The sequence below is a fragment of the Juglans regia genome, chromosome 12, assembly GCF_001411555.2.
Source record: "Juglans regia cultivar Chandler chromosome 12, Walnut 2.0, whole genome shotgun sequence".
NCBI lineage: Eukaryota > Viridiplantae > Streptophyta > Magnoliopsida > Fagales > Juglandaceae > Juglans > Juglans regia.
The window spans coordinates 4,004,969-4,031,705 of NC_049912.1; the positions used below are offsets into that span (position 1 = coordinate 4,004,969).

The 26,737-nt window shown below is 36.9% G+C and overlaps 2 protein-coding genes across 5 annotated transcripts; both read right to left on the bottom strand.

The window, feature by feature from the left end:
• Positions 1-310: 310 nt before the first annotated feature.
• Positions 311-12,525, bottom strand: LOC108983213. Of its 4 annotated transcripts, none has more exons than XR_004797795.1 (4): positions 12,111-12,525; positions 10,993-11,194; positions 940-1,135; positions 311-744 (listed from the first exon to the last, which is right to left on the bottom strand). XR_004797795.1 is itself a non-coding variant. In XM_035683541.1 (4 exons), the coding sequence occupies exons 2-4, from the start codon at positions 2,998-3,000 to the stop codon at positions 596-598; spliced, it is 396 nt and encodes a 131-aa protein (XP_035539434.1). In that variant the 5' UTR covers positions 3,001-3,051; positions 3,699-4,093; the 3' UTR covers positions 323-595. The 4 variants fall into 4 exon arrangements, 3 of the variants coding, with proteins under 3 accessions (XP_035539433.1, XP_035539434.1, XP_035539435.1); XM_035683541.1 differs by lacking the exons at positions 10,993-11,194; positions 12,111-12,525 and adding exons at positions 2,950-3,051; positions 3,699-4,093 and having other exon boundaries at positions 323-744; XM_035683542.1 differs by lacking the exon at positions 10,993-11,194 and adding an exon at positions 2,950-3,051 and having other exon boundaries at positions 324-744.
• A 4,594-nt stretch (positions 12,526-17,119) lies between these two features.
• LOC109006878 (digalactosyldiacylglycerol synthase 2, chloroplastic-like) lies at positions 17,120-24,490 on the bottom strand. The gene is made up of 4 exons (XM_018986292.2): positions 23,229-24,490; positions 22,489-22,755; positions 19,045-19,394; positions 17,120-17,749 (listed from the first exon to the last, which is right to left on the bottom strand). The coding sequence occupies exons 1-4, from the start codon at positions 23,508-23,510 to the stop codon at positions 17,239-17,241; spliced, it is 1,410 nt and encodes a 469-aa protein (XP_018841837.1). The 5' UTR covers positions 23,511-24,490; the 3' UTR covers positions 17,120-17,238.
• Positions 24,491-26,737: the final 2,247 nt, after the last annotated feature.

The window sequence follows — 26,737 nt, forward strand, 5'->3', positions numbered from 1 at the left end:
TCAGCCAAGCAAGACTTTGGTATTATATATATTATGTATATATATAATATGCATATATATATACATATGCATATTATAATTATCATCACATACTGAGATTAGGTGCAAACTAATTTTTTATGACGAGGTTTTGAGACGGTGCAAATGCAACATATCTTTTAACCGGACTCAATTAATCCCTAGACCATGTAACAAAGTCCCCACACCGATCTGGTAGATCATCGGCTTTTCATTGATAAAAAATTGTTTGCATCCGGGGGTTTAAACCTTAGACATGGAGGAAGTATACCACCAAGATCAAGGCCCTACAACTTGTGCCAACCCCTGGGGATTAGGTGCAAACTAGAAATAAACAAAAAAGCTAATTAAGTTGATTAAAAAAAACCCAAAGCAAAGGATATTATGGTTCAACCATCTACCAACAAAGGTGAATCCCAAAAGGATGGAATTTAAAAAAAAAAAGTTCCAACTTAAACGCAAAGAGAGTTGAAAGATCTAAAGTTATAACAAACGCATAAGATGCCGTTTTGTTTTACTAGAACAGCTTAAAACTGTTAAATGTAGTCAGGGGACCTGCTTATTTAAAGAGCAGTAACTAGTTACTAGCTGGGTCACTGCTCTGAAGATTGGGTACCTGCTCCGCGTCTAGGCCAGCCCGATGAGGGCAGTCGGCTTTAGCCCTCTCTCCCAAACCAGGGCTGTCCTCAGGACCAGTGCTCTCCGCCAAGTCATTGATTTCGTCACCTGGAGGAGATATAGAAGTTCACATGAGAAGGAAACAAGAAGTCAAAATCATTACCCAAATGAACTTATGCCAAAGCAGTAGAGATGAGAGCACTACAATGAATGCCAGAGTTGCAAACTGCGGTTTTAAATGGGCAGTTGAATGAAGAGAATTAAAAGACTACAGTTTTTGAAGACAAAGTTCCAGAAATATACCCTGATCAACAGCTGACAACTTTGAGCTCTGACCCAATAAACTTTTCCTCATACATAACAGAACTTTACTCCTTTTGACAGCCAACAACCTTGAGCTTTGGCCGGTCAAATGTTTGCTCCTTGCTTTTTCTATGAATAAATGTTTCCTCCTAGCTAAAAACCCAGCTTTCTTCTTCAGTTTCTTGACATTGAATTCCTACAGCGATTTGTGAAAAGAGAAAATAAATGGAATATATCATGTCTGATTATATGGCACAAAACTCCTGGCCAAAATGCATAAATGAGGAGCTTCTAGGTATAAACAGAAAAAAGGAAGGACCGAGTTTCGCAATAAGTAGCTCGCCATCTAATTAACAAATATTAGGAAGGATATACCATTAGAAACAAACTGCTTCTCAGAAATATTATGGATGGGAATATGTGGTAAAGTTTTAGAGATTGAAAACATAAATTGAATCTTTAATCATTCGAAAATACTACAACAAAGCGAGAAAGATTAATACATAGGAATCCCAAAATATCTCTTACAAAATTTACCACGTAAAACACATTGGAATAAGATTTCAACAACCAATGATGGGAATAGGCAAGTTTATAGGGTTAAGGTGGAAGTTGACATAGAGAATGTGTAACGACCTAGAGAAACTGCTACTCACACCTGTGATATAACCCCAAAAAGACTAGTCAATTTGAAGCTTCCCTAAAATCACTTATAAACCTAATATCATCTAAATAAGTAGCCAATATGGCCATTGGCATCCATGACTACTTTTATAACTTAACCACTATAAATTATTTCTTTTTCCCAATGTGCGATCAGGATTGTACAGAATGTGCAAGGAATGGCTTTCAATATAAGTGGGAAAACTTTTGAAGTGTTTCAATTCCTATGCCTTACACAGGTAATGGCAGTACCAAATTGCATACTGCCAATAGAAACGTCCCTCAGAGGAGGCCCTCTCCTACCAGCTAAAAATAAGGGGGTGTTACTATGTGTTATAAACCCTTTATTCCCCCTCTCCCCAATGTTATTGGGGAGGAACCAAATTTACTTCCATTGTCCAAAACAGGTTGGCTTTCCTTGAGCAAGCCTCCAACATGAAATAAATTAGGAGCATTAAAAAGCATAATCTTTCCCACACTGATCTAATTATCCTGGCAAAGTTGAAGCCACACATACAGAAGAAAATGTGTAAAAGAGGGAGGCAATCTTAGCCTTGGACACTGAGTGATACATGCCCAGAACTGTTTTTTTCTTAATCAAGCACTGTCTTGCAAGCAGCTATAAATGGGGAAAAAAAAAGCACAATCTTGCTCAAGACACAAAAGAATGGAAGGACAAGAGCGGTTAACAATTCAGTCCTGCTAAGCACAAATATCAGAAGGCTATGTATACAAAGCACTTTATTCATATCATGTTGTATAAAAATTCTTAGGAACCTACGATGTTACAAGCATCAATCTGAGCAAAAGGAAAGCTACTTGTCAGGATTCTTTCATCATATGCTGCCCCAATCTCTTTGATTGAGTATTCCACCGAGATAATTTACTTGAAATTTAATTCATCCATGATCCATTCGAGCTCTAGATACAAAGTCCAATGTGGCAAAATCTATTCCAATGCTTGAACCATAATGATAGAGTAAAGTAGGGCTAGTAGTTGCTACTGGAGAAAGGAAATAAATGCAGATGGACAATTCAAATAATATTCTAATTCACCAAACTCAACTAAGCGTTTGACCTTGTTCCAATTGTTATCCATTGAACCATGTAAAATTTCAAAGAACCATACTCAAATCTATCATGGAATACGCCTAAAGATCCATGCAAATAATGTAACACAAACATCACCAACGGGAGTGGAAAGGCCATCCTAAACGAATACAAAATATTAACATACATTCATAATATTTGTACCAATCTTAGAACCGTAATATTTAGGCTGCATACATATAACAGTACACAAATTATTAAAAAAAAACCACAACAGCTTTAGAAAATCAAACTCACCGTTGAGTAAATGGAAACCCTTGCTTCCCTAGCATATTTTACATAGCACATAAGATCTTCATAGGTGAGAAAAAGTTACCCAGTTGCCTGACAGAAGTAGTACTAAAACAACCAAACATAAAACATAGTCATTAAATTCTTAAACCAGTTTTGCATTGATAATTACCATGCTAAATTTTCTAATCTCAATATTTATTGCTCCATGTGTAACTTATTTATATCTTTATGCTTTGTGCCATTAAGGCAAGAAAAGGGTAGATATCTAATAGCAGATAGTTCCATGACAAACATGGGTGCAATATGGAAAGGAAAAATTAGGTTACACACTAACTTCTAGCAAAGAGCAAACATTTTTCATTCACAACAATATACAAGTACCCTTCACCTACAAAAAGAAGTGAATTAATCATGAACCTACCTTAGTACCCACAAGCCTAAGTCTAGAACAGTATTACAGCTTACTTTAATTTGGTTGAACCAGAACCAGCTAACCAAACAAATTGAGCAGCAGATTTTACATGTTAGGCTGTTTATTGATCAACCTCAGCTTACTTCTTCACATCTATGCTTCTAGAAGTTAAAGCAATGCATTTAAAAAAGGAAAATTGCTATAACATAAAGAAACAATTGATATGGGAAAGACGAATATTTATAACTTCGGAAGATGGTCAAGGTAGCTTGCTTCCAAGTCACTGCACTTGATGCGCATGTAGTAATAGTAGTCGGCTCAGAATGCCTCTGTCACCTACCTTTATTTCCAGCCCAGAGTTTGGTGTTTCCCTTGGGCTTTTTTTCATCAGTTTTCTTCAGTAAATCATTTCTGCAGACACTTCTGCTCAGTCTAGAAAGCCCAAGCACAAGTGTCCATTTTTTTTATGTCCACAAAACCCCATGCACGTATGTAATTTCAGTCATGGTACCTGAAGGAAATGTTATTCTACCTCATATGCTAATCTACAAAATACAAAAGTACTTGAGATATATTTCATTTCGTTAAATTTATGATTTACAAACTGTAATTGTGTCAACTTGCAAGAATCCAAATGAAGTAAATAAATGTTCAGAAATTTTTTAAGGCAAAGTACAGCAATTACAAGCAAGTAGTGTTTCAGGTACCTGTCATACTCAAATGCAGCATGCTTACCTCTCAACACACTTAATGCCAAGGGATTAGTTCTGTGGTGGCTGGTTCACATCTAGCACTATCTTATTTTAGACATTGTATTTGCGACCAAAGGGGTAGTCTCAATTCTACATGTGCTCATCAACCAATTGCATTACTTTTTTTTTCCTTTATCAGAAATAAAAACTTAATTAAAAGCGCAGAGAGGTGTAACCTAAGTACATAGGAAGTATACAAAAGGATACACCCAACTAGCAAGAAGAAGAAAAACAGCAAAATTCTTTATAGCCTCATAGTATAGACAATTGAGAGTTGTCATGAGCAGTCATCCAAGCATAGAGATTGTTGAAGTTTTGGATTTTAATTGTGACACCTTCCTCTCACAGTCTCCAAAGTTCAGGCATAGCATTCTTACCAAATGCACCACATTAAGCACAAAGAATTTCTATGACCATCGCAAGGATTCTGCCAACAAGCCCAACAACTCCATTGTCTCCACCTCCCTCTAGGGCATAACCCATTAAAAGTGCTGAATATTGCCACCCATAAAACATCTACCTACATGAGATTGAAACCATGACTGCCCTCCATCCCTTATCACATTCATAACATATGCAAGGATTTTTTTTTTCTTGATTGGCACTGGGTGTCCGGGAGCAACGTCCCGATTAATCTTGAGGGTGCACAGGCCCTCGGCAAGGAGTTTCTCGCAAGTATACCTCGGGTAATTCAAGGGAAGATCTCCCAGTCTGATGGCCCATAGAGATTGTTTGCATCCGGTGGGATTCGAGCCTTGGACCATGGAGGGAGCATACCACCAAGACCAACGTTTTTACCACTTGAGCCAACCTCTAGTTGTTAACATATGCAAGGAGTTTTAGATGGCTAGGAATCAATTTAATTACTTTTTTATAATTTGGTTTGATAGGTTGCAAGGATTCTTTTTCGTTTCCTATTTTTTTGTTATTGTGTTTTGGTCTTGGTAGCAATGATTCTATACAATTTTTTTTTTTTTTTTTTATCGGTAAACAAAATTTTATTGATCAAAAGTGAGACAGAGAATGCCCAAGTATACGGGACATATACATGAGCAAGTTTAAGTCTAGCTTAGGGATACAAGGAAATCATGAAAAGACCTGCCCTAAAAATCAATTACAATTGACCAATGGAGTAAAGTATTGAAAAACAAAGTTCTAAGCTCTTCCGTTGATCTCTCTTGATCTTCAAAGCATCTTGCGTTTCGCTCCCTCCAAATGCACCACCATAGACAAATGGGTAACATCTTCCAAATGGATGCAATTTGAGAGTTGCCCCTAATACCTCTCCAAGAGGCTAAAAAATCACATACCTTTTCCGGCATCACCCATGCTAACCCCACCCGTGCTAAGACTTCGGTTCATAAGGACATGGCAATCTCGCAATGTAGTAATAGATGGTCAACGGACTCACCACTCTTCTTACACATGTAACACCAATTCATAGTTATAATGCAGCGTTTCCTCAGGTTATCTATGGTAAGAATCTTTCCCCAAGAGGCTGTCCATACAAAAAACGCTGCCTTTAGAGGTGCCTTTGTCTTCCAAATGCTCTTCCATGGGAACGGGACTGAGTTGTGCACATTTAAGGAATGATAGAAAGAACGGGCCGTAAAAACTCCCTTCTTAGAAGGACGCCAATATAACTTGTCTTCACCTTCCCCCAACACTCGAGTGGAGTACACAAAGTCAAAAAAGGCCAAAATATCATCCATCTCCCAGTCTTGTACGTCTCTATTGAAAGTGAGGTTCCATTGGGAGGAGCCATTGGAAAAGCTAACTAGATCTGCAATAGATGCTTATTTCCTTCTTGCTAAGCTATAAACTCATGGATAAACATCCTTGAGTGCCCGATCACCACACCATAAGTCATGCGAAAATTTTACCTTAACACCGTTGCCGACTTTGAAGCAAGTATGTGCTGCATAGATATTTCATCCTCTTCTAATATGTTTCCAAAGCCCTACTCCATGGGTCCATTCACCTCATTAGAACACCACCCTCCCCATGATTCACCGTACTTAAAAGCAATGACGGTTTGCCAAAAGGCCTCCCTTTCAGGGTGATATCTCCATAACCATTTGCCAAGCAAGGCTTGGTTGAAGGATCTCAAATTCCGTATACCCAATCCTCCTTCCTTGATGGGGGAGCAAATTGTGGCCCATTTCACCAAGTGAAATTTAAACTCTTCCTTGATCCCTCCCCACAGGAAATCACGTTGAATTTTCTCCATGCAATGAGCCACCTTAGCGGGAAGTGGAAATAGTGAAAGGAAATATGTTGGTAAGTTAGAAAGAGTGCTTTTTATGAGAGTTGCCCGGCCCCCTTTGGATAAGTACATCCTCTTCTAACCAGCTAGTTTCCTTTCCATTTTTTCTATTACAACATCCCAAATAGATTTCGATTTGAACGCCGCCCCCCGCGGAAGACCAAGATATTTCATAGGCAACTGAGATATCTTGCACTCCAAGAAGGACGCCAGACTCTCCACATTGGGTACATGTCCCACTGGCACTATCTCTGATGTAGCCAAATTCACCTTCAAGCCTGACATGGCTTCAAAGCATAATAAAAGAGCTCTCACAACTTGAATTTGCTCATGTCTGGCTTCACAAAAGATTAGAGTATCGTCAGCAAACAATAGGTGAGAAATGTTAAGAGAACCTGAACTTGCCTCTCCCACTGAGAATCCTGATATGAATCCTCCCTCTACCGCCCCTGAAATCATCTTGCTGAAAGCTTCCATCACAAAAACAAAGAAAAGAGGAGAAAGGGGGTCTCCTTGTCGCAAGCCTCGGGAGCTTTTGAAAAAACTTTTGGGCGTACCATTCACCAATACAAAGAAACAGGCTGTAGAAATACAATGAAGGATCCAGGAACACCATTTAGAGCCAAAGTCACATCTCTCCAGCATATAAAGTAAGAAACTCCAATTGACGTGATCGTAAGCTTTCTCCATGTCTAACTTACAAAGGAGTCCAGGCTCTCCCGATTTAACACGACTCTCCAGACATTTGTTGGCTATCAGTACCAAATCAAGGATTTGCCTACCTTGAACAAATGCATTTTGAGGCTTCGAAATCAATCTTTCCATCACCTCAATCTGTTTGCCAATACTTTAGATAAAATTTTGTATAGACCACCCACCAAACTAATGGGTCGAAAATCTTTCACATCTTCCACACCTGGCTTTTTAGGAATGAGTGCTAAGAGAGTAGCATTAAAACTTTTCTCAAACCGCCCGCTTCCATGAAATTTATGGAAAATCCCCATGATATCATCTTTAAGCACATCCCAACACGTATGAAAAAAAGTCATGGAGAAGCCATCGGAACCTGGAGCTTTATCACCCACCATACCCTTGATCACCGGCCGGACCTCTACCTCCTCAAAAGGCCTTTTGAGTAGTTCCGCAACCTACGGGTCAAGAACATCAAAGACCAACCTGTCAAGTCTCAGCCTCCACTCAAATTGTTCCGAAAGCAACGTATCATAGAAATGGACAATGTGGTCTGAGATCTCGGTATGGTTGAATGAGACCACCCCATCTATCAATAGGGTATCTATTGCTTTGTTCCGCCTGTGTGAGTTGGCCACTTGGTGAAAGAACTTGGTGCATCTATCCCCTTCCTTCAACCATAACGCTCGTGATTTCTGACGCCATGATATTTCTTCCAAAAGAGACAATCGTTCAATGTCCACAATCACTTGGGATTTGCAGGCCCACTCAATTTCAGAAAAAAAAAAACCTCACCTCTTCCACACCTTCCAAGTCCTTAAGCTCCTCCATTAGAACATATTTATGGCTTTCCACATTACCAAACAATCCTTTAAGTCCTTTTTCAAAGACTTTAATTTGCAAGCCATCTTATAGCTAGCAATTCCATGGAAGTGGTAAGAAGACCACCATTGTCTTATTCTGTCCAGAAAACCCTTTGACTTCAACCACATGTTCTCAAATTTGAAGTACCTTGGGCCTCTTCTAATGCCCCCACAATTCAACCGAATAGGAAAGTGATCTGAACACAACCTGGGTAGTCTCTTCTGGATAAGCTCCGGATAATGTGCCTCCCATTCCGGTGAGATTAGAAATCTGTCTATCCTTGACCAGGATGGAAGATCTCGGTTGCTAGACCAAGTGAAGGAACCACCTGCAAGAGGTATATCCTGTCAATTCTGTTTAGAAATGAAGTTAGAAAAATCTACCATGGGTTGGTTGAAGCCCACACCACCCGATCTCTCACTCGGGAAATGGGTGACGTTGAAATCACCTCCAATACACCAAAGTAAGTCCCAAATACTGCTAATACCGGCCAACTCATCCCAAAGTAGGCTTCGAGACTGGTCAAGATTAGGCCCATATACGCCTGCAAAAGCCCACTGATAGCCATCCATGACATTCTTGAACGAGCATGCCACCACATAATGCCCCATGAAATTTTTCATATTTTCCATCACACTTTTATCCCACATAACTAGTATACCCTCGGATGCTCCATTGGACGGTAAATAATGCCATCCCACTTGCAAACAGCCCCACAAACTCCTAATGATACAAAGAGAAATAACTGTCAATTTAGTTTCTTGTAAGCAAACAATGTCTACTTTCCAACTTCGGAGGATGGATCTAATACATAGCCGTTTATTCACTTCATTGATCCCTCTCACATTCCAAGACAGTATTTTAGGCTTCATTAACAAAAGAAACATCCCTCCCTTTTGCTCTATCTCTCCCCGAAGTGCCCTCCTTATTATCATAGTTAATGGAGCATTGCAATCGTTTCAACTCTCTATCCTTTTTAACGGCTGACTTCATTACCGTGGATCGATTAGCTTCCATGGCTACTAGGAGGGCCATGAATTGGTCTTCATACCCATCATAGGAAATTTCCACCCAACCATGAAACTCCTCTACTTTTTTTAATACCCAATCTGATGCCTGAGGTGCTATAGGAGGTGGGAGCATCTGTAAGGGTGACGGGCTCCCCATCTCCTCTTCCTCACTGCCCACAAAATCCACAAAGAGATCCAGCTGATTGGTACCCGTCTCCTTTCCATCAACAGAGTCCCCTCCTGCCAAGAACGAGACCATTTTCTCCACTTCTGACACCAAAAACCTCTCGTTTGGCCCACCCATAGCTTCCTCAACTTCATTCGGGACTATCTGTGTCTGATTAGAAGGCAAAGACTCGCCCATAGTAACCTGAGCAGCCTCGCCTTTTTGTCCCAAAACTTCCCCTTCCTCTAAGGTAGAACTCACGACCTTTCCACTACTCGCAGACATCACCATTGACATCAGCGAAGTTTTCTATGCGCCGATATCTTCTGTCGTGGTGGTCTGTGTAATTTTTGGGTCTTCATGAGCAGTCAAGGCATCAGAAGAATACAATTATATTCTGCCATCATGATGAGTTCAAGAGATTATCAAAGTGAACAACTTCGCACCATGGAGGGATGCTTCCACTGATTTTAGATATAAATTTTATATGAACTCTCTTGGTATACCTTGCCTCCATGCTTGTTAGTGTTGTACCTACAGCTCAAAGGCTCAGTAGGAGGAACAGTGCTAGTCTTGGTGGAGGATGGAGGCACCATATAAATTTTAAAAGGCTACACACAAGGGTTGTATTGCCCTTTGATAAACTTTACCATAGCTTCCATGAAGACAAAGAATAGCTTTTCTACCTTCTAGGCTCTACAAATGGGCAAGCATTATAATCATAAAGGCCTACAATGCATTACATCCTCAGCCCATGACTCAAGCGGAGCCCTAGTAATCCGTTTACTATAAGCAGCATCCTTAGACAAAGCAAAATAGGCCCCGGAATGATCCTATGAACCACTTAGCTTGAGGGTCTGGAAACTCAAATTACAGTACCGTCAAAGACTTGTAATAAAATGATCTTTGATACAATTAAGGGGCCAGTCCTGACTCTTATCAGTATCAGACTGGAGACCATCTGGACTGTAAAATTGTCAATTCTCCTGCTAATATCTACAAGGGTAGTCAGTTCAACAAGGATATATTGAGTATACATTTCAATTATTGCTCGACCAAGAAACTACCTGAGTAAAAACCATCCCGTCAAAATATCAACCCCTCTTATTTCCAGCAACCCAAAATGGTAAGGGGTGACATTCAGGGAAAGAAAGAACAAATTTAGTACCCCCAAAATTCAACAAACTGAGGCAAGCATAACATATTAGGTAACAAGATCCATATAAACTTATATTAATAGTATCAGTCTACCACCTAAAAGTAAAATCTGTATCAGAAGTTGTTGTATAAATGCAGGTAAACAAGCTAGTGATTATACTAAACTCATAGATATGAAATATCCAGCAGTAGAACTTGGAAAGCACATAAAATGCCACATAAATGATGATGGGCAGTCAACTACCGAGAATTTAGATCCATCTTTCCGGACTTCATTCTTCAAAATCCAGCCATTAGGAATTGTGCCCAATGAGTTCTGATCAGCCATATAGGAAAAAGATGCTTTCCTCTGAAGGACCGGAAAATATATTTCTTTTACTTCCTCTGTTTGAGAAATAGTTCAAACAACCTAAGTTTTCGATGAGAACAAGGCCATTAAAAGGGTAATTCCTAAGACAGAAAAGATGGCATTAACACCACGTGTTCACATTCTCTCCACATGTTTATGACTTAAATATGCATGAAATGAAGAGAATCATTCCTATTATTCTGTAATATTTGTTTTCTCTCCTTCTTAAGGGACATTAAAGAGCAAATAATGGTTCAGTTCTTTCTAATAGTATCAATGATACAAGTCAGATCCTAGATGTAGAAATATAAGAAAGGAGAGGTCCATTTCCCTTGATAAAAAAGATAAAATAGAGGATATAACACATAACAATCCTTACACTTTCATTCTCAAGACCCAAGGCTATTCATTTCACACCCCTGGCAATTTGACCATTTACTCGGCTCGAATCTTGTTCAGTCCATAAACACATGTAATTCAATCTCGTTCAGTCCATAAACACATGTAATTCAATCTCCGACCACTTGACCAATCTCATCCACTTGACCTTAGAAGTTCCTGGGTTGGCTTGATTAGCTTCCCTGCCAGAAATGCAAGAAAAGGAGGCAATCCTTTTTATCTTCATATATAAGATGGGAACTATTCATCATCCAGGCAGGTGTCCAAGTATGAAGAAGAGGAACTTTTAGAATAGGTTTATTCTTAATCCAATCCAGAGCACAGGGACATCAGGGTGGTCCAATGATTAACAAGACCACTAAGATACTAGTTTCACTTGACAAAAGGGCAAACACAGACAAAAAAGTTCAAGTCATTAATAAAAGGAGTCCCTCTTTTATACAGAGACAACTTGAAGATACTGGTTTCACTTGAAGAATGAACAGCCCTCGAGTCAGGGACATCAGCAGCATATGCCATAATCATTTTCTTGGGTTTTTTCTTTTATTTGAACGCACACTGTCCTATTACCATGCTTCTAAGACATAGCTATGAACCTTCTTCTAGTAAAGCAATTTGAGCAGTTGGTATCAGTTGAACACTCAAATGCATAACAATTATCGGGATTCTCGCATTAAATTAGCATAATCATATCTCCAATTTTACTAATGGCTTCAAAACCAGGGAAGGAAATAGAAATTATAGTCATAGCAATGTTAATATCATTCTTCAAATTATAATACCAAAAAAAACCAATTCTTTTTTATGCATTTTATTGCACCGACGTAACCTACCATAACTAACAAAACACGCATTTTTTTAATAAGTAAACTAACAAACACGAAGTACATCTTGTTAAGTCGAAAACAAACATCCAAACAAAATACCATCAAATTCCCTAAGAATAAACGGGGCTATAACAACAAGAGAACGTAATTAACTTCCTTTTCCTTTTTAATGTTGCAATTAAGCAGAATCTGTGAGTGTGTGTATTCTATCAATTTTTTTTTTTCCTTTTTTAATGGGTCGAGCCCTATTTAGGCATATTACCAATTCTACCTTTGCAGCCTTAAAAACTCTGGCTTCAGAATCTTCTTTGGAAGTTCCAAGCAGCTTATTTTTCTCCTCCTTTGCAGCGGATGGTTTTTCCATTTTTTTGTTGCAGACATGAAAAATCCCAAGTAGGGGTGAGCTCCATCAGAGCGAGTCGTTTTCCAGGAAAACACACCGCCATTGATGTTTGGTTCCATGAGAAAGTTAGAAATCTTAGGTGCGACGTCGATTTCAATTCCCTGAAGGAGTTCCGGTGATGGCCATCCTTTGAAAACGCCGTATTTTGAAGGATCGTGCAAAGCGGCACCGAATTTGCTCGTCAGTTCCGGCGGTGTATCGCTCTCAGTTCTAGTCCCCGACAGTCGTCGGCAAAGTCTTTGAAACGACGGTGGTTCTATAGTTCCGCAAACGAGAGCAGCCCTTTGACAGCATCGAAACGACTCCCGTTTCTTTGTATTTTGTCGTATGCTGACAAACTATTTATTTTTCAAAGAATAAATATAGATAAAAATTATTATTAAGAGTATCTATTTTATATACATGATATGGTATTATTAGGAGCATCCCCAAGTGAGTGTTGAAAATAATCAATCAGAAGCAACCACGTAGTGAATATAAAATATGTATTACTATAATAACTTTTCTCTAGCATTACTTTTTTTTAAAAGTTTAGGATATATAAAGTCACGTGAGTGCAAATTATTTTTAAAAAATAATCTGTAATAAATGTTTTTTTATATAATTTCCATAGTCTTTAAGATTATTGAATTAATTAAGCTCACATTCGGATAGTGAACGTATTTCATCTCATCTTATTTTTATTATTTTTTTAAATTATTACATAAAATATAATAAACAATTCAAAAAATGATACTTTGCTATCCTTATGCTTAAGCAGAAGACAAATCACTCAATCTATAATTGGATTAGGAATCGGTAAGGGGTGGATTCAATGAATAGGGTAATTCAATTTGTTGAATTAAGTATTTTGGAGTTATTAAAAATATTATAATTAGGTATAATATAATTCAAGTATTTAAAAGTTATGTATAAAAGAGTTTAAAATATGACTAATTGACTAATTTTTATAACTTACAAGTTTAAAATAACTCCATGTTTTATTTTTCAATTATTCTATCCTTCGTACTTAAAAGGGTGGGGAAGTTATAATAATGTCTAGTTATATCATATTCTTTTATTAAAAGAATCACATTTATCAAACACAATCCAAAAGAGAGAGCTTTAAATCCCTTAGAATTCAATTCAAATTAATTTAAAATCAGTCAGATTATTCTTGAATAAGCCGAATAAACTAGTTTTATGAACAATTCAAAACATACACTAAAATCGGTTTGACGATTCAAAATATACATTAAATTAAGTTTGATTTTCGGTTGATTCAAATTGAATGGCTGAATTCAACCCTTCTTTTCTAACTCATGCTCTTAACTAACTGGATATATAATTTAGGAGTTTTACTACTCATTATCTCCGCATACCACAAAAATAAAAGTGGTTGGTATGATATAAGTATAAATGAAGATCACGATAAATGATATTTAGATTTAAGATTTTCTTAATTTTTTTTGAAAACGCTTAAAAATTGATGATATTTTTAAGATTTTGTGAAAGCGGTGTGATTCAATAAAATATGTTTGGATTGAGATAGGTTTTTTAGAGATGTTTTTATTGGACTTTAAAAAAGTTGTGGAATTCATTGAAAATATATTGGAATGAAATTTGTGGTGAGAGGTTTCCTTTTAGAAGTTTGAAAGTTGTTTTGGTTTTCGTTGGTTACAAAAATCAACAAAAGATGTATTTGACGTTTAAAATTGTTTTGGTGTGAAGATATTTAAATTGAGTCCCAAGAAATCTCAAGAGAATTTTAAATTGAGAGTACATGACCTTCAAATTATCACAATAAAAAAAAGCTCATGAAGGAACTCGACTCTTCAATTGAGCATGAAAATTTTTGAACAAATTGACCTCTTGGGCATTCATGGGTCAGTTTTACAGCCATGATCTCTCGGCTCAAATGACCTGTTATTACGATATTCTTCCATCAGAAGTGAGGGATGATCAATAAAATAATGGACTTATGTCCTCTAAAAAAAAATAATTGCTTGCTCCTGCTTGTATCTATTTCCTCTTTTGTGCTCTAGAGAATGTCACATAGTCAACCCAACTTTTTTTTTTTTCCTTTTTGCTAATGAAATTAAGTGACTTAACAAAAACAAAATAAACAAGTGGTTGTAAAAGCACAAATTAAGACTGGATAGTTAATTTTCAGGTCTTATTATTATGACCCACTCATCAGTCTTAACCACAAGAAAAGCACTACACAAGTGTGTGTATATCTTATATATAATAAGCGTCAATAAGCAGGCAGGTCTTCGTCCATCTTTTTTCTTGATTTACCCCCCCCTTATCTATTCCTTTTCCATTTCTGTCCTTCAATTTTAGTTGTCTAATACTTTTTTTCCAATATTACCCCTACTTTTTTATCTCTACTTTTTATATTTATTCTCGTCTATGTCCTTCCGTTAAATTTTTTTACCCTTTTTACCCCTTCTTTTGTATTTGATTCCTTGCTATGTCTTTGTTTTATTTCTCTTCTTACAATTTTACCCTTGCTTTTTGTTGATCTTCCTATTACATCCTGGTAGCGGTTTCTCGATTATGTTCTCATTTTCTAGATTACACTTCGATGTTCCGCACTATTTTCTAGATTACTCTTCGATGTTTCACACGGCTTCTACCGCTTCGTTTCTCTTCTTATTTATCAGATTCTCGGTTTCTTTACAGTTTCTGATTTTTTTTCCCATCTTTTTTGTTGTTATTTAGTGATTGAACCGCTTGTTATAAACTTTTTTATATTCAAATCTCACCACCGCTTTGACCGCTTCGTTTCTCTTCTTATTTATCATATTCTCGGTTTCTTTACCATTTCTGATTTCTTTTTTCCCATCTTTTTTTTGTTATTTAGTAATTGAACCGCTTGTTATAAATTATTTAATCTTAAAATTTCACCACCGCTTAAACAAGGGGATATCAGATGATCTACTTTTTTTTACGCTGCTTTCACCGCCTGTGCTTTAGTATAAAAGCAATTGCTATGTCTTATTCTTTCTACTGTTTGCAATCTGATGAAATCACAAATCTAACTGCTGCCTTCTGAGTTTTAAATTTGGTCGACTCAACTCTTTCATTTGTGAGTTTCTCGGGATAAATTAGGTATGTTTGTCTTTGCTTTTATGCTTAGTTAAATATGTGTCTCCTAATAGAAATGTTAAACATTTATGGATTTGATATTTCCAACTTTCTTGCCTCCACTAATTTCTATGGATGCATCAAATAATACATACACATGCATGTCAGAAAAAAGTTTAGAGTGTGAAAAATAATCGATATTATACAAAATATTACAGATTAGAACACATTAACTTCAAACAAAATATGGCGACTTCCAAAAAAAGAAATTACATATGCAAAAAAACATACAAGAAACAAAAAAACTTGTCTATACTTTCATGGAATATCGATTTCATTTCTCAAGTCTACACCAACTTGAGAAATAAAATTTAATGTGCTGTGATACACAAACAAAATACCAAATCACATAAACAAAACCGCTTACAAAAAAAAATTATAAATACACAACTAGTCGAAGGTAAAAATTAAACGATATTATACAAAATAAGGTCAGACATGTGGAGATCTGTTCAGATTTATAGAAAAATGAATATCACAGGTTAGAACACATCAACTTCAAACAAAATAAAACCACTTACCAAAAAAAAAAAAAATTACATCTACAAAAAAACATACAACAAACAAAGAAACTTATCTACATAATTTTATGGAATATGGATTTTATTTCTCAGGTCCACGCCAGCTTGAGAAATAAAATTTAATGTGTTATGATACACAAACAGAATACCAAATCACATAATTCAAACCGCTTACAAAAAAAAAAAAAAATTACAACTACTGAAAAAGATAAAACAAACAAAAGAAGTTACCTACATTCATACAAATCTAATATGTGAAGATGTGTTGAGATGTATAGGAAAAAAAAAATCAACAGTCGTACATTTATGTACAAATTCACACAAGATAGGAAAAAAAAATTACACATCTAAAAAAAATAACATTAACATCTCACACAATAACAAACATAACAAGTAAACATGTTAGTATTATTAACAGACCTAATAAGAAAATAATAAACGCAACGAAAAAATAGATAACAAACAAAGTAAATAAAAAGATCGAAAATATTGGAGTGGAAGTGAAAACAAAAAAATTAGAGAAAATGGCAGAAAAAATTTGCACCTCTTTCTTCATTTACATTCAGCCAGACCATAGAGGGAAAAAAAAAAAACAATCAACAAAAGAAAAAAAGAAATTTGGAAATCAACGAAAAAGTAAAGAAAAGAAAAATTAACAACCGCTCAAATCAGGATATGAATCTCTTCAAATATATAAGATCTATTCAGATCTATAGAGAAAACAAATTCAGAGATAGACCAACTAAAAAGAAATAAAATTTTAAATATGTTCGTGCAAATTTCTATATTATAATCATAGATATTCTGTAAATAATATATATGATTATTTTTATGATCAATGAGAATTTTAAAATATAGATAAAACTGTTACATTTTATAATTATATATATGAACTTATTTTTTATTATTACATATTTTTAGATTTCATAAATTTTATTTTTAAAAATATTTTTTATATTTTCACAATTGGGCACACGTGCAATGCACGTGTTTGCCCCTTGCTAGTTTACATATATATATATATATATATATATATATATATATATATATATATATAATATGTATCATTTCTCATGTACTTTCTATATCTATACAGTCACAACTCGATGCCCATCAAAGGATGGGATCCTCCTCTATCCAAGTGAAGATATCACAAGATACCATCTAACAATGCTCAGGGAATACACAAGAGTAGCGGAAACATGCTTCATATGGGATTTTCGATTTCAGGAAAACAAATAATGTATAAGAAACAAGAGAAATGCTTTACACCTGTACCAGTTTATGCACAGACTCAGCGTAAATAAAGAATCCCCGACATTTTTCACATAAGCATAATGCTTTCATTTTCTTGAGCTTTGCATTCCTGCAGGAATGGCTAGCCCTAGCTCTTTGCATTGTTGTTCATCTGGTTGCAAGCTCCCCGGAATTGCACCAAACATTTTTCGTGATGCTTCAGACCCAGAAGCCAAAAAATGGACATATGCAGATGCATCCTCCATGTTCCTTTGAAAATTGAAGGATGTTGACATAAAGTTCTTTGTGGCAATATTTGACTGTTTTCTTGTAGATACCTGGTCCAGCTCAGAAACCTTAAGAAACCGTTCTGTAGCTGCCTCCCATGACAATTCATGCCTCTGTGAATTAGTCAGCTGCACAGGCTCTGCGGCTAATGCTTTGCGTGTGGCTTCAGCAAACCCATTGCTGTCATCATAGGTCCAGCAATTCCGAAATTGCTTGAAGAATTCGTTTGAGGGATGATTGGTGCATACAATAATTTTGCCCATTGCTAGTGCTTCAGCTGTAGTAGTACAAACCACATCTGTGGTGCTTGGATTCAGAAACACTTTATAACTGAAAGAGCAACCAAAAAAATGAAGGTTTTAATATGCAGCAACACCAATTGGGTAACAAACTCGACGGAATAATATCATATGACTAGTTGTGGTGGTGCAAACCATATCCGTGGATTCAGAAACACTTTATTACAGAAAAAAAAAAAAAAACAGGGAAAATAGAATTTGATCCAACCATATTGGCCATCTCAATGGAAGCAATCTCCTCAGACTTGGCGTCCATTTAGAAGGTCCTATGCAACTAGAGCTACATTTGCTATTTGTTTATAACCACAATACCAGTTTCATGCACCATTCGCCAAGCCAACAATTTAAACCTTGGGAAAGCAGGTAGTACGTAACTGCTTCTAGGCAGAAGATAAAGGAAACATTAAAATTTAGGCCAAAGTTTGGATACTGGATTTGAAGCCAGTTTCAAAACCAAAAGCCCAATAACGTGCTTGGCTTCTTGAGGTTTCCAAAACCAGTTTTGAAACCCATCATGAAACCAACCCATATACAAACCCAAAACCATGAAATTGGATTCAATATAAAAGCGGGGCATGTGGCTTATGAAAATAACTAAAAAAAGGGATGGGGGATCTGCCCCCACGAGCCTCCAACCCTCCTCCTTCCCAGCCCTAGCACAAGGGCAGATCCCCCTCCGCCCCTCTGCATCTCCCATGCTAGGAGGAAAAGAGGATCGCCCATCTAAGCAGAGTTGGCTCACCTTGGTGCCAGGAAAGGTGCGGGGTTGGATCCCACCCCCTCATCTGAGAAGCCTTTTAAGGGTAAATGGGAAATTCTATAGTGGGCTTAAAAGGATAAATCGCTATACTTAATATATATATATATATATATCAGTTATACATCCGAAAACATATTTAGTTTTGTTTTTTGTATTTTCAAAACATTTTTTAAACTAACTACTGGATGAACTTCCCGGGATGCATTTGGTAGCGATTTTCAAGAACAAAAAAAAACACTTTAATGGAGGAAGCTCCCCCATTGAGCACAAGGGATCTCCACCCTCCACCATGCACACAACAAGGGGGAAGTTCCCCATCTTAAGCGGAGGGGAAGAATCCACCCTCCAACCACATACAGAGAGGAAGTTCCCTCCTCCAAAGCTTGCAGAGAGTCACCCATAATTTTTTCAATAATGCCTACAAGTTTTCCTCACTTAAAAAAACTTCCTGAAACACTTAACAAAAACTTTCCGGTGACACGATAACCAAAAAAATATCATATGCTTTCAAGATGTTACAATAACAAAAGTCATATTGTGAGAAAAATTACCAAATGGGGCCTTACTCATGAAATAGAGGATCGGCATGATCACACCCAGGGTGAACTCTAACAGATACTTCCAACCTTTTAGCAGCTTCCTGAACTTGATCAGAGTCCTCACCACTTCCATATAAATCAACCTCAAGCCCAACTAGTTCCTTTTGGTGATCCTGAAGAAGTTTTAGCAGCTCCTTGTAGCCTTTGCTCCATACCATCTTCCCAATGTAGTAGGCACCTTTGCTGAAGGTTTGTTTCCCATTTTGTAGTTGCTCTATCTTTTGCTTGTCTACCCCAAGGAACTTGGGATTGACTCCGTGAACATTGCAGATGATTGACTTGGGATAATCTTGTGTCGCCGCAGATAATCTGATAACCTGCATTCCCAGCACAAATATCCAGTAAGCAAGCAATTATTCCAGGACGATGACACATTTTGGCATGTAGAAAACAGCAAAGTAATTAGTAATCATAAAGGTTTATTCTCTATGGTTAGCAATTAGTAATCACTACCATCATCTTACATTTCATTGCCACTTGCAGCCACACACACTGTATGCCTAGCATTACTCTATTCGGCCAAAAAGAAAAACCTAAATGCCTCACGGTCCCCAAAAACATACAAAGATTTAGGCCCCGTTTGGTTTCATAAATGGTCTCAACCCATCCCATCCCATCACATCTCATCTCATCTCAACATCCAAACACCATTCAAACACAAACATTTTTCAATTTCGAATTTTCAACTTTTTCAAATCCCAAAACAAAAATTATATTAAAAAATTATATTCTAACAATGTTTTAACTCTATAATATTTTTATTCAACTTTTTCTCTCCTTTCCCAAAACCTCATAAAATATCTTAACTGAAACCATTTCACTACTATTCACAAACTATCTCACTGCTATTTACAGATTTCTCATCTCATCTCTTTTGTGTAATCAAACGAGGCCTTAACATTGAGATAGCAACTACATTCAATTCCTAATATGATACACCAATGGCCTTCAGCTACACAGCAAAGATAGACTTTATATGCCCAAAGTGTCCCTAACATTCCAGCAAAACAAAAAATGTAGAAGAATGGATATCACTACCCCATGTTATATTGTAGCATAACAAAAAACAGTCCCTACTTCAGGTACTCTATGCTCTGTGCGCCACCAGCATGTAACTATCCTGAAAATAAATTACCCTAGTTCGCTATGCTATGCAACTAATCATTTTGATTGATGCCAACAAAAATGGGTAATTAGGTAAGTAAACCCCCCCTTTTCTCTCCCGCACCTGTCTCTCAAGTGGGTGTTTGGGATCTTTGCGATAAAGTTAAGTTAGGGCTTTAAACCTAGGTTTGAAGATTATCTTGCCATATCTGAATTAGTTCCCAAAGAATGCTGCAGATATTGGTGGCCTGGCTAGCATCCTAGGGTGTAGAGTGGGCCTTACTAATGAAATACTTTGAACTAGCTTTAGAGGGCAATCTGGGATGGCATTGCAGTGAAGATGAAGTGTAGATTGGATGGGTAGAAGCAACTCTACCTGTCGAAAGGTGGCCAGCTAACCTTGATCAAAAGTACTCAACCCAATTAGCCCACTTATTATTTGTCATTATTCCCTATCCCAGAGAATGTGTGAAATCACATTGAGAAGTTCCAGAGGAGTTTTTAGTGGGGAGGTATTGGAGATGTAACAAAGATCATCTTGTCAACTGGACCAGATTTTGCACACCAATTCCCTCAAGAGGTTTGGGAGTTTGAAGTCTTTTTATAGGTAAGGAATAATTACTAAGGATTGCACCTTTCCACCTACTAGGAACTGAAACCGGGTCTGTACCGTTGCAGGGTACTATTCTACAATTTTCATAAGAGGCTTTGGAGTTAGAAGTTTGTTGGTGTTTAGCCCTGCCATTGGGAAAATTGCTATGGGAGACGTTATGAAGCTCAGTGGTGGAAATCAAGTATGGTAGTATATGGGGTTGATTGTGGTCTCATGAAGTAGGAAGTTCTTATGAGGTTGAAGTGCGGAAATTCATAAAGAATGGGTGGGGGAAGTTTTCTTACTACACTAGATTTGTGGCAGGAAGTGGTGACATGATTAGATTCTGGCATGATTTGTGATGCAGAAATAGGACCTTCAAAGAAGCTTTCCCTAATTTGTGCATTGCACACACTAAAAATACTTCTATGACTAACCTATGGCGATATCTAGTGATTTACTGAGTGTAATGTGAGCTTTAATAAAGTGGGCCATGATTGGGATATAGATGCCTTTACTGTATTCTTTAATTTATTGTATTCTGCTAGGTTGAGTCAAGAAGGTGACAACAAGTTTCATAGGGCCCCTCCCAACAAAAGAATGTTCAATACTCGTTCTTTCTATAATGTCTCTATTCCTGATAATGGCAACCCCTTTCCTTGGAAGAGAGCCCCTTCGAGAGCTGCGTTTTTTTCATAGGGAGGTTTCATAGCCAACCTCCTTGAGAAAAATTCTAACCATAGATAACCTAAGGAAAAGACACATTATAGTGGCTGATTGGTGCAACATGTGTAAGAGTGGGGAGTCTATGGATCATCTTTTACTCCCTTGTGAGATTACTAGTATGCTATGGAGTGACTTTTTCAAACGGGATGATTTGGCATGGGTCATGCCCAAAAGAATAGTTGACCCTTCTGATGCTTGGAAAGGGTTGCCACCTAGCCCACTAATCACAATGGTATTTTCTCTCTTGCTAATATTTTCAGCAGCTCTTCCTCTCTTTCTTGCAGACATTCTCAGCTATTGTTTCCTTCCCCTTGCTGAATTCTACAGGTCTTTATTCCCTTCTTTCTTGCTCAACTACTCGGCAATCTTACCTCATAAAGCTTATAATCCTCTTCTCCAAATCTTACGACTTCATTGTCATCAACTTCCTAGCTTGACAGCCCCTTAACCCCAAAGTTCAGAAGGCTATGCTGCATCATAGTGTCATGTAGAAAGGCCATAATGATCTTTTAAAATCCATTATTATCAATAGCCAGCCCACCATTATGTAGGAGTGACAGGAACTCATAACAGGAGAAAGTGTAAATGCAGATCCACTCTTAAAAGACAAATGATTACAGGGAGATACAAAACCAGCACCAGGGTAGGGGCCTTGTCTCATTTATATAAAAAGTTGAATTTGAACTGAACTAATTTGATACTTATGCCCAATAATAATAAAAATTTGATTCTGTTTCCATGTATTGCAGCAATATCACTACATGTGAGGATATGGAAAAGTTCACTATCTGTACCAATAAGCAATGTTCAGATATTGGTAGACCTTGAAAAAGAAAACTCCAGACTCAAAAACAACTCAGCACTATTTTCCCAAATATGATTCGAAAGGTAAAAACGCCAAATCAGTACAAAAAGGAGATTAGCAACATATAACCAGCAAAAAAAAAAAACAAAATTTCACAAAAACTAACAGCCATCAAGAAACATACCTTGTGGCAATAGATACTAACAACCCAGCTATTTATGACTTTTAGAAGAAATGCTTGCATGCGTCCATTCTTCTCTCTCTTCACATATTCCAAATAATTGGTATGAATAATTCCTATAACCATGCGGAATTTAACCTTCCATCGTTTCCCATGATGATACCATGTAAGATGCTCAGGCTCCTCAAGAACAGCAATATCAGCATCTTCATCAGGGATGACTTCTGAAATATCTCCAACTGCAAGAACACTCCTTTTGTCTTGAGAAAACTGCACAACAAGGTGATGCTATGTATTAGTATCATTCTCTAAAATTGAATGTAAGAAATAAAATGGTAAGGAAACTGGGTGCTTAATATTGTGCTCAGTGTTTATCCTAGCTAAAGAAGAGAACTCCGCACAGGGCCAAAGGTAAATGGTGTAACCTTAGTGGTCATTAGTGCTAACCCAATCCCTATAAAGCTTAGTTATAGCTGAGTTCAGTATTATGGTTGAATTAGAAAAGTACTTCGGGGGGATAAACTGCCCTAAACACTTCATAGTTCATAGAGCCTTAGATGGAAAAGTAAAGTTTTTTTTCTAGCTAGTGTACACAACTACACATTAAAGACAAAACATTCCTACTCAAGCAAACAACAAGGCATTCAAATCTCCTCTGGAACATGTTATACCCACTTCCAAAATTAATTAATTTGGTGCATATAAGTGCATCAAGGTTTGTACAAAGTTGAAAATATGATTACCCTTCCAGGATAAAAACGTATGCTGAAAAAAGATTTGAATCCAGTCCTCTCTTCGAGCCACTGGTGGACATATTTCTCCTGCTCTGTTGATGAGTTGAATGTGATGCGATTGGGATATACTATTTCTTGATCTTTCAAAGATAACCATGGAATCACCAAGGTAACCTTTTTCTCTCCATTTTTTGAAAGATAGGCTGCACGAAATAGAGGGTTGACAGCAGTTCCAGTCATCCACGGAAGGCTGGCAGTTGTGAAAATTGCAATATGCTGCTTTTTATCCATTAGTTCAACAGTGAAATCCAACCATCTCCATAGGCTCACTTAGCCTCTGTTACAACTTGTGTCATACTACTTACAGAAGTTAAGAAGATCGCATTGCAAGAATCACAAATCAATCTTCCATCATTACGTTTTCTCTCAATGAGTTTAACTTACAAAACTAACACACGCCAATCAATATTTATAGACAAATATATATTTTTGGGGAAAGGGGTTCTGCAGATAAAAAATTCTGAGTACAATTGGCATTTCTCCGGAAAGGAAAATATTTATAAGACGTCTTCCATCATTACGTTTTCTCTTTCTAATATGTTAAATGACATCAAATTTATTACAGAGTAAAGTCTTAACCTCAACTTGCAATCCAATTTATCAATCTACACCGCACAAGAACTTGTATTCCAAAAAAGTAAACAATTTGGCTTAACTTGATCCCAGTCTCCAATAATCGACTGGAAGTTTTCTATCAACAATATTCATTGTTCCAACTTATACATAAATAACTCCCAGATTAGTCAATAAACACCGAATTTGTGAAAAAGAACTTCACAGAAAATTCATCCTAACCCAAACTCAAGAACCGAATATTTTACCAAATATTCAAAACTAGAGAATCAAACATGCAACCAACTTCGTACACGGGTCAAGAGAGCCAAAATAATGGGCATGAGTAAAGGACAAGAGAAAAAAAGAAACAAGATTCTTCTCGGCAGCCATACGTTACAGAGATTAGAAAACAAAAGGAAGACATTAATTTCGAAACACGACTTTCATTTTCCAACAAAAGTCGTGCCTTAATTTATTTCTAGAAAATACTCTGGAAAAGCCTGAAAGAAACGAGACGTTAGGAAATTTGTTGGGAAAATTATGGCGTAGAGAGAATGAAGGAATCTGGGAAACTTGAGAAACAGAATACACGTTACTATTGCCGTTGAAGCAAATGTTTCGAGGAAGAGAGAGAGAGAGAGGCTTTTTTTTTTCTTTTTTTCATTCGGGCCCGTTTGATTGAAAAATGATGTCAGCTTCGTTATATCTCATTTAATTTTATTATTATAAATTTTTTAAATTTTTATATAAAATATAATTAATAATTCAACTTTTTTAAATTTTAAAACAATAATAATATTAAAAAATAATATTTTATTCAACTCAACTAAAATTATATCATCTCAACTCACTATTCAAACCACATTTTAAATTTACAAGGTGTACTGTCTATTTGTTTGGAAAATTAACTACAACCTATACTAAATTTTTGTTACTATTTTATCACAAAGTTATAAATCACTAATATTCATAGCATAAATGCTAATTTTTAATGGCATAAGAACCTATTATATGATTGGAGTCTCCTCTGTCTATTTCATAAGACTATTTAATAATAAAAAATTTTATATAGCAGTCTTATATTATTTACATTCACTTAATCATTATTTGATTTGTCATTTTTATCATTCTATCTTAATATTTAAATATATTAAATCTATTGATTTTGGATAGCGCCAAGTAAGATTCGGATAGTATATGAATTTGTATAATTAAATTGGTTAAACATCTTAATTTTATTCCATTAATTTTGTGTTTGATTCACATCAAAGTCATTGATTATAACAAAAGTTATCAGCATAAGGATTTGTTTAGATAGTAAAATTAAATTAGATGAAATAATTTTATATTAGTTGAATAAAATATTATTATTATTTTAAAATTTGAAAAATTTAAATTATTTATTAAATTTTATATTAAAATATTAAAATAATAAAATGAAATTTTTCTATCCAAACAAGCCTTAAATGTTATGTCGTCTAGGTCTTACATAGCTCAAAGGCTAGGTAACTTAGGTAATTTTTGTAGCGTTAAGAAATCCTAGAACATCACAACTGCACGCCAAGGTCAAACAAAGTATTAGGGGTGCTACCCGCCCCATACGGGGCGGGGTAGCCCCCACCCCGCCCCCCGCCCCCGCATGGGCGGGGGGTGAATATACTCATCCGCCCCCCGCCCCCGGAGTGCGGGGGCGGGGGACCCCGTCCCGGTTGACGGGGTGCGGGTGGAGGGGGTCCTCCGTCCGCACCCCCGCAGCACTACTGGGCCTAAGGCCCAGAAGCGGTTTCTGGGCCTTTTTTGGCCCAGAAAACGCTGTAATGGGCCGAAAATGGCCCAGAAACATTTAGTGACATCCATATATTTTCCCACAATAATTACATTTAGCTTGTGGGTTATTGGGGTCACCACCCTCTAGTTTGGTAAAATGAGACCAAACTACGGAAACAGGTTTCTTACTTTGTGTGGGCTTAGGGGCGGGGCAAGGTGTATTCCCACTCCCAGAGGTTGGAGTAGGGTTAGGTTGTGGGTCAGGGGTACTGGTAGGGGCAGGGGTACTGGTAGGGGTGGGAGAGCTATTAGTGAACTCTCTTTGAGAATACATTCCTGATTCTACAACACAACAAAAAATAAAAAAATCAATCAACATACGACATAATTCCAAACATGCACTTATCAATCACGTACGACATAATTCCAAACATAAACCCATAAATTGAGTTAAGGGTTTCAATTGAAACCCCAAACTGAAATTGGGGTTTCAGATTGAAACCCCCTCAATTTTAGGGGTTCAATCCGAAACCCCTCAACTTGAGGGGGTTTCAATTCAAACCCTTAAATTGAGTTAGGGGTTTCAATTGAAACCCCAAACTGAAATTGGGGTTTCAATTGAAACCCCAAACTGATTTGGGGTTTCGGATTGAAACCCCCTCAATTTTAGGGGTTCAATCCGAAACCCCTCAACTTGAGGGGGTTTCAATTCAAACCCCTAAATTGAGTTAGGGGTTTCAATTGAAACCCTAAACTGAAATTGGGGTTTCGGATTGAAACCCCCTCAATTTTAGGGGTTCAATCCGAAACCCCTCAACTTGAGGGGGTTTCAATTCAAACCCCTAAATTGAGTTAGGGGTTTCAATTGAAACCCCAAATTGATTTGGGGTTTCGGATTGAAAGTCCCTCAATTGAGTTAGGGGTTTCAATTGAAACCCCTAAATTGAGTTAGGGGTTTCAATTGAAATCCCAAAATTGAAAATTAAGGGGTTTCAATTGAAACCCCTAACTCAATTTAGGGTTTCGGATTGAACCCCTAAATCAATTTAGGGGTTCAATCCGAAACCCTGAATTGAGGGGGTTTCAGTTGAAACCCAAAATTGAAAATTAAGGGGTTTCAATTGAAACCCCTAACT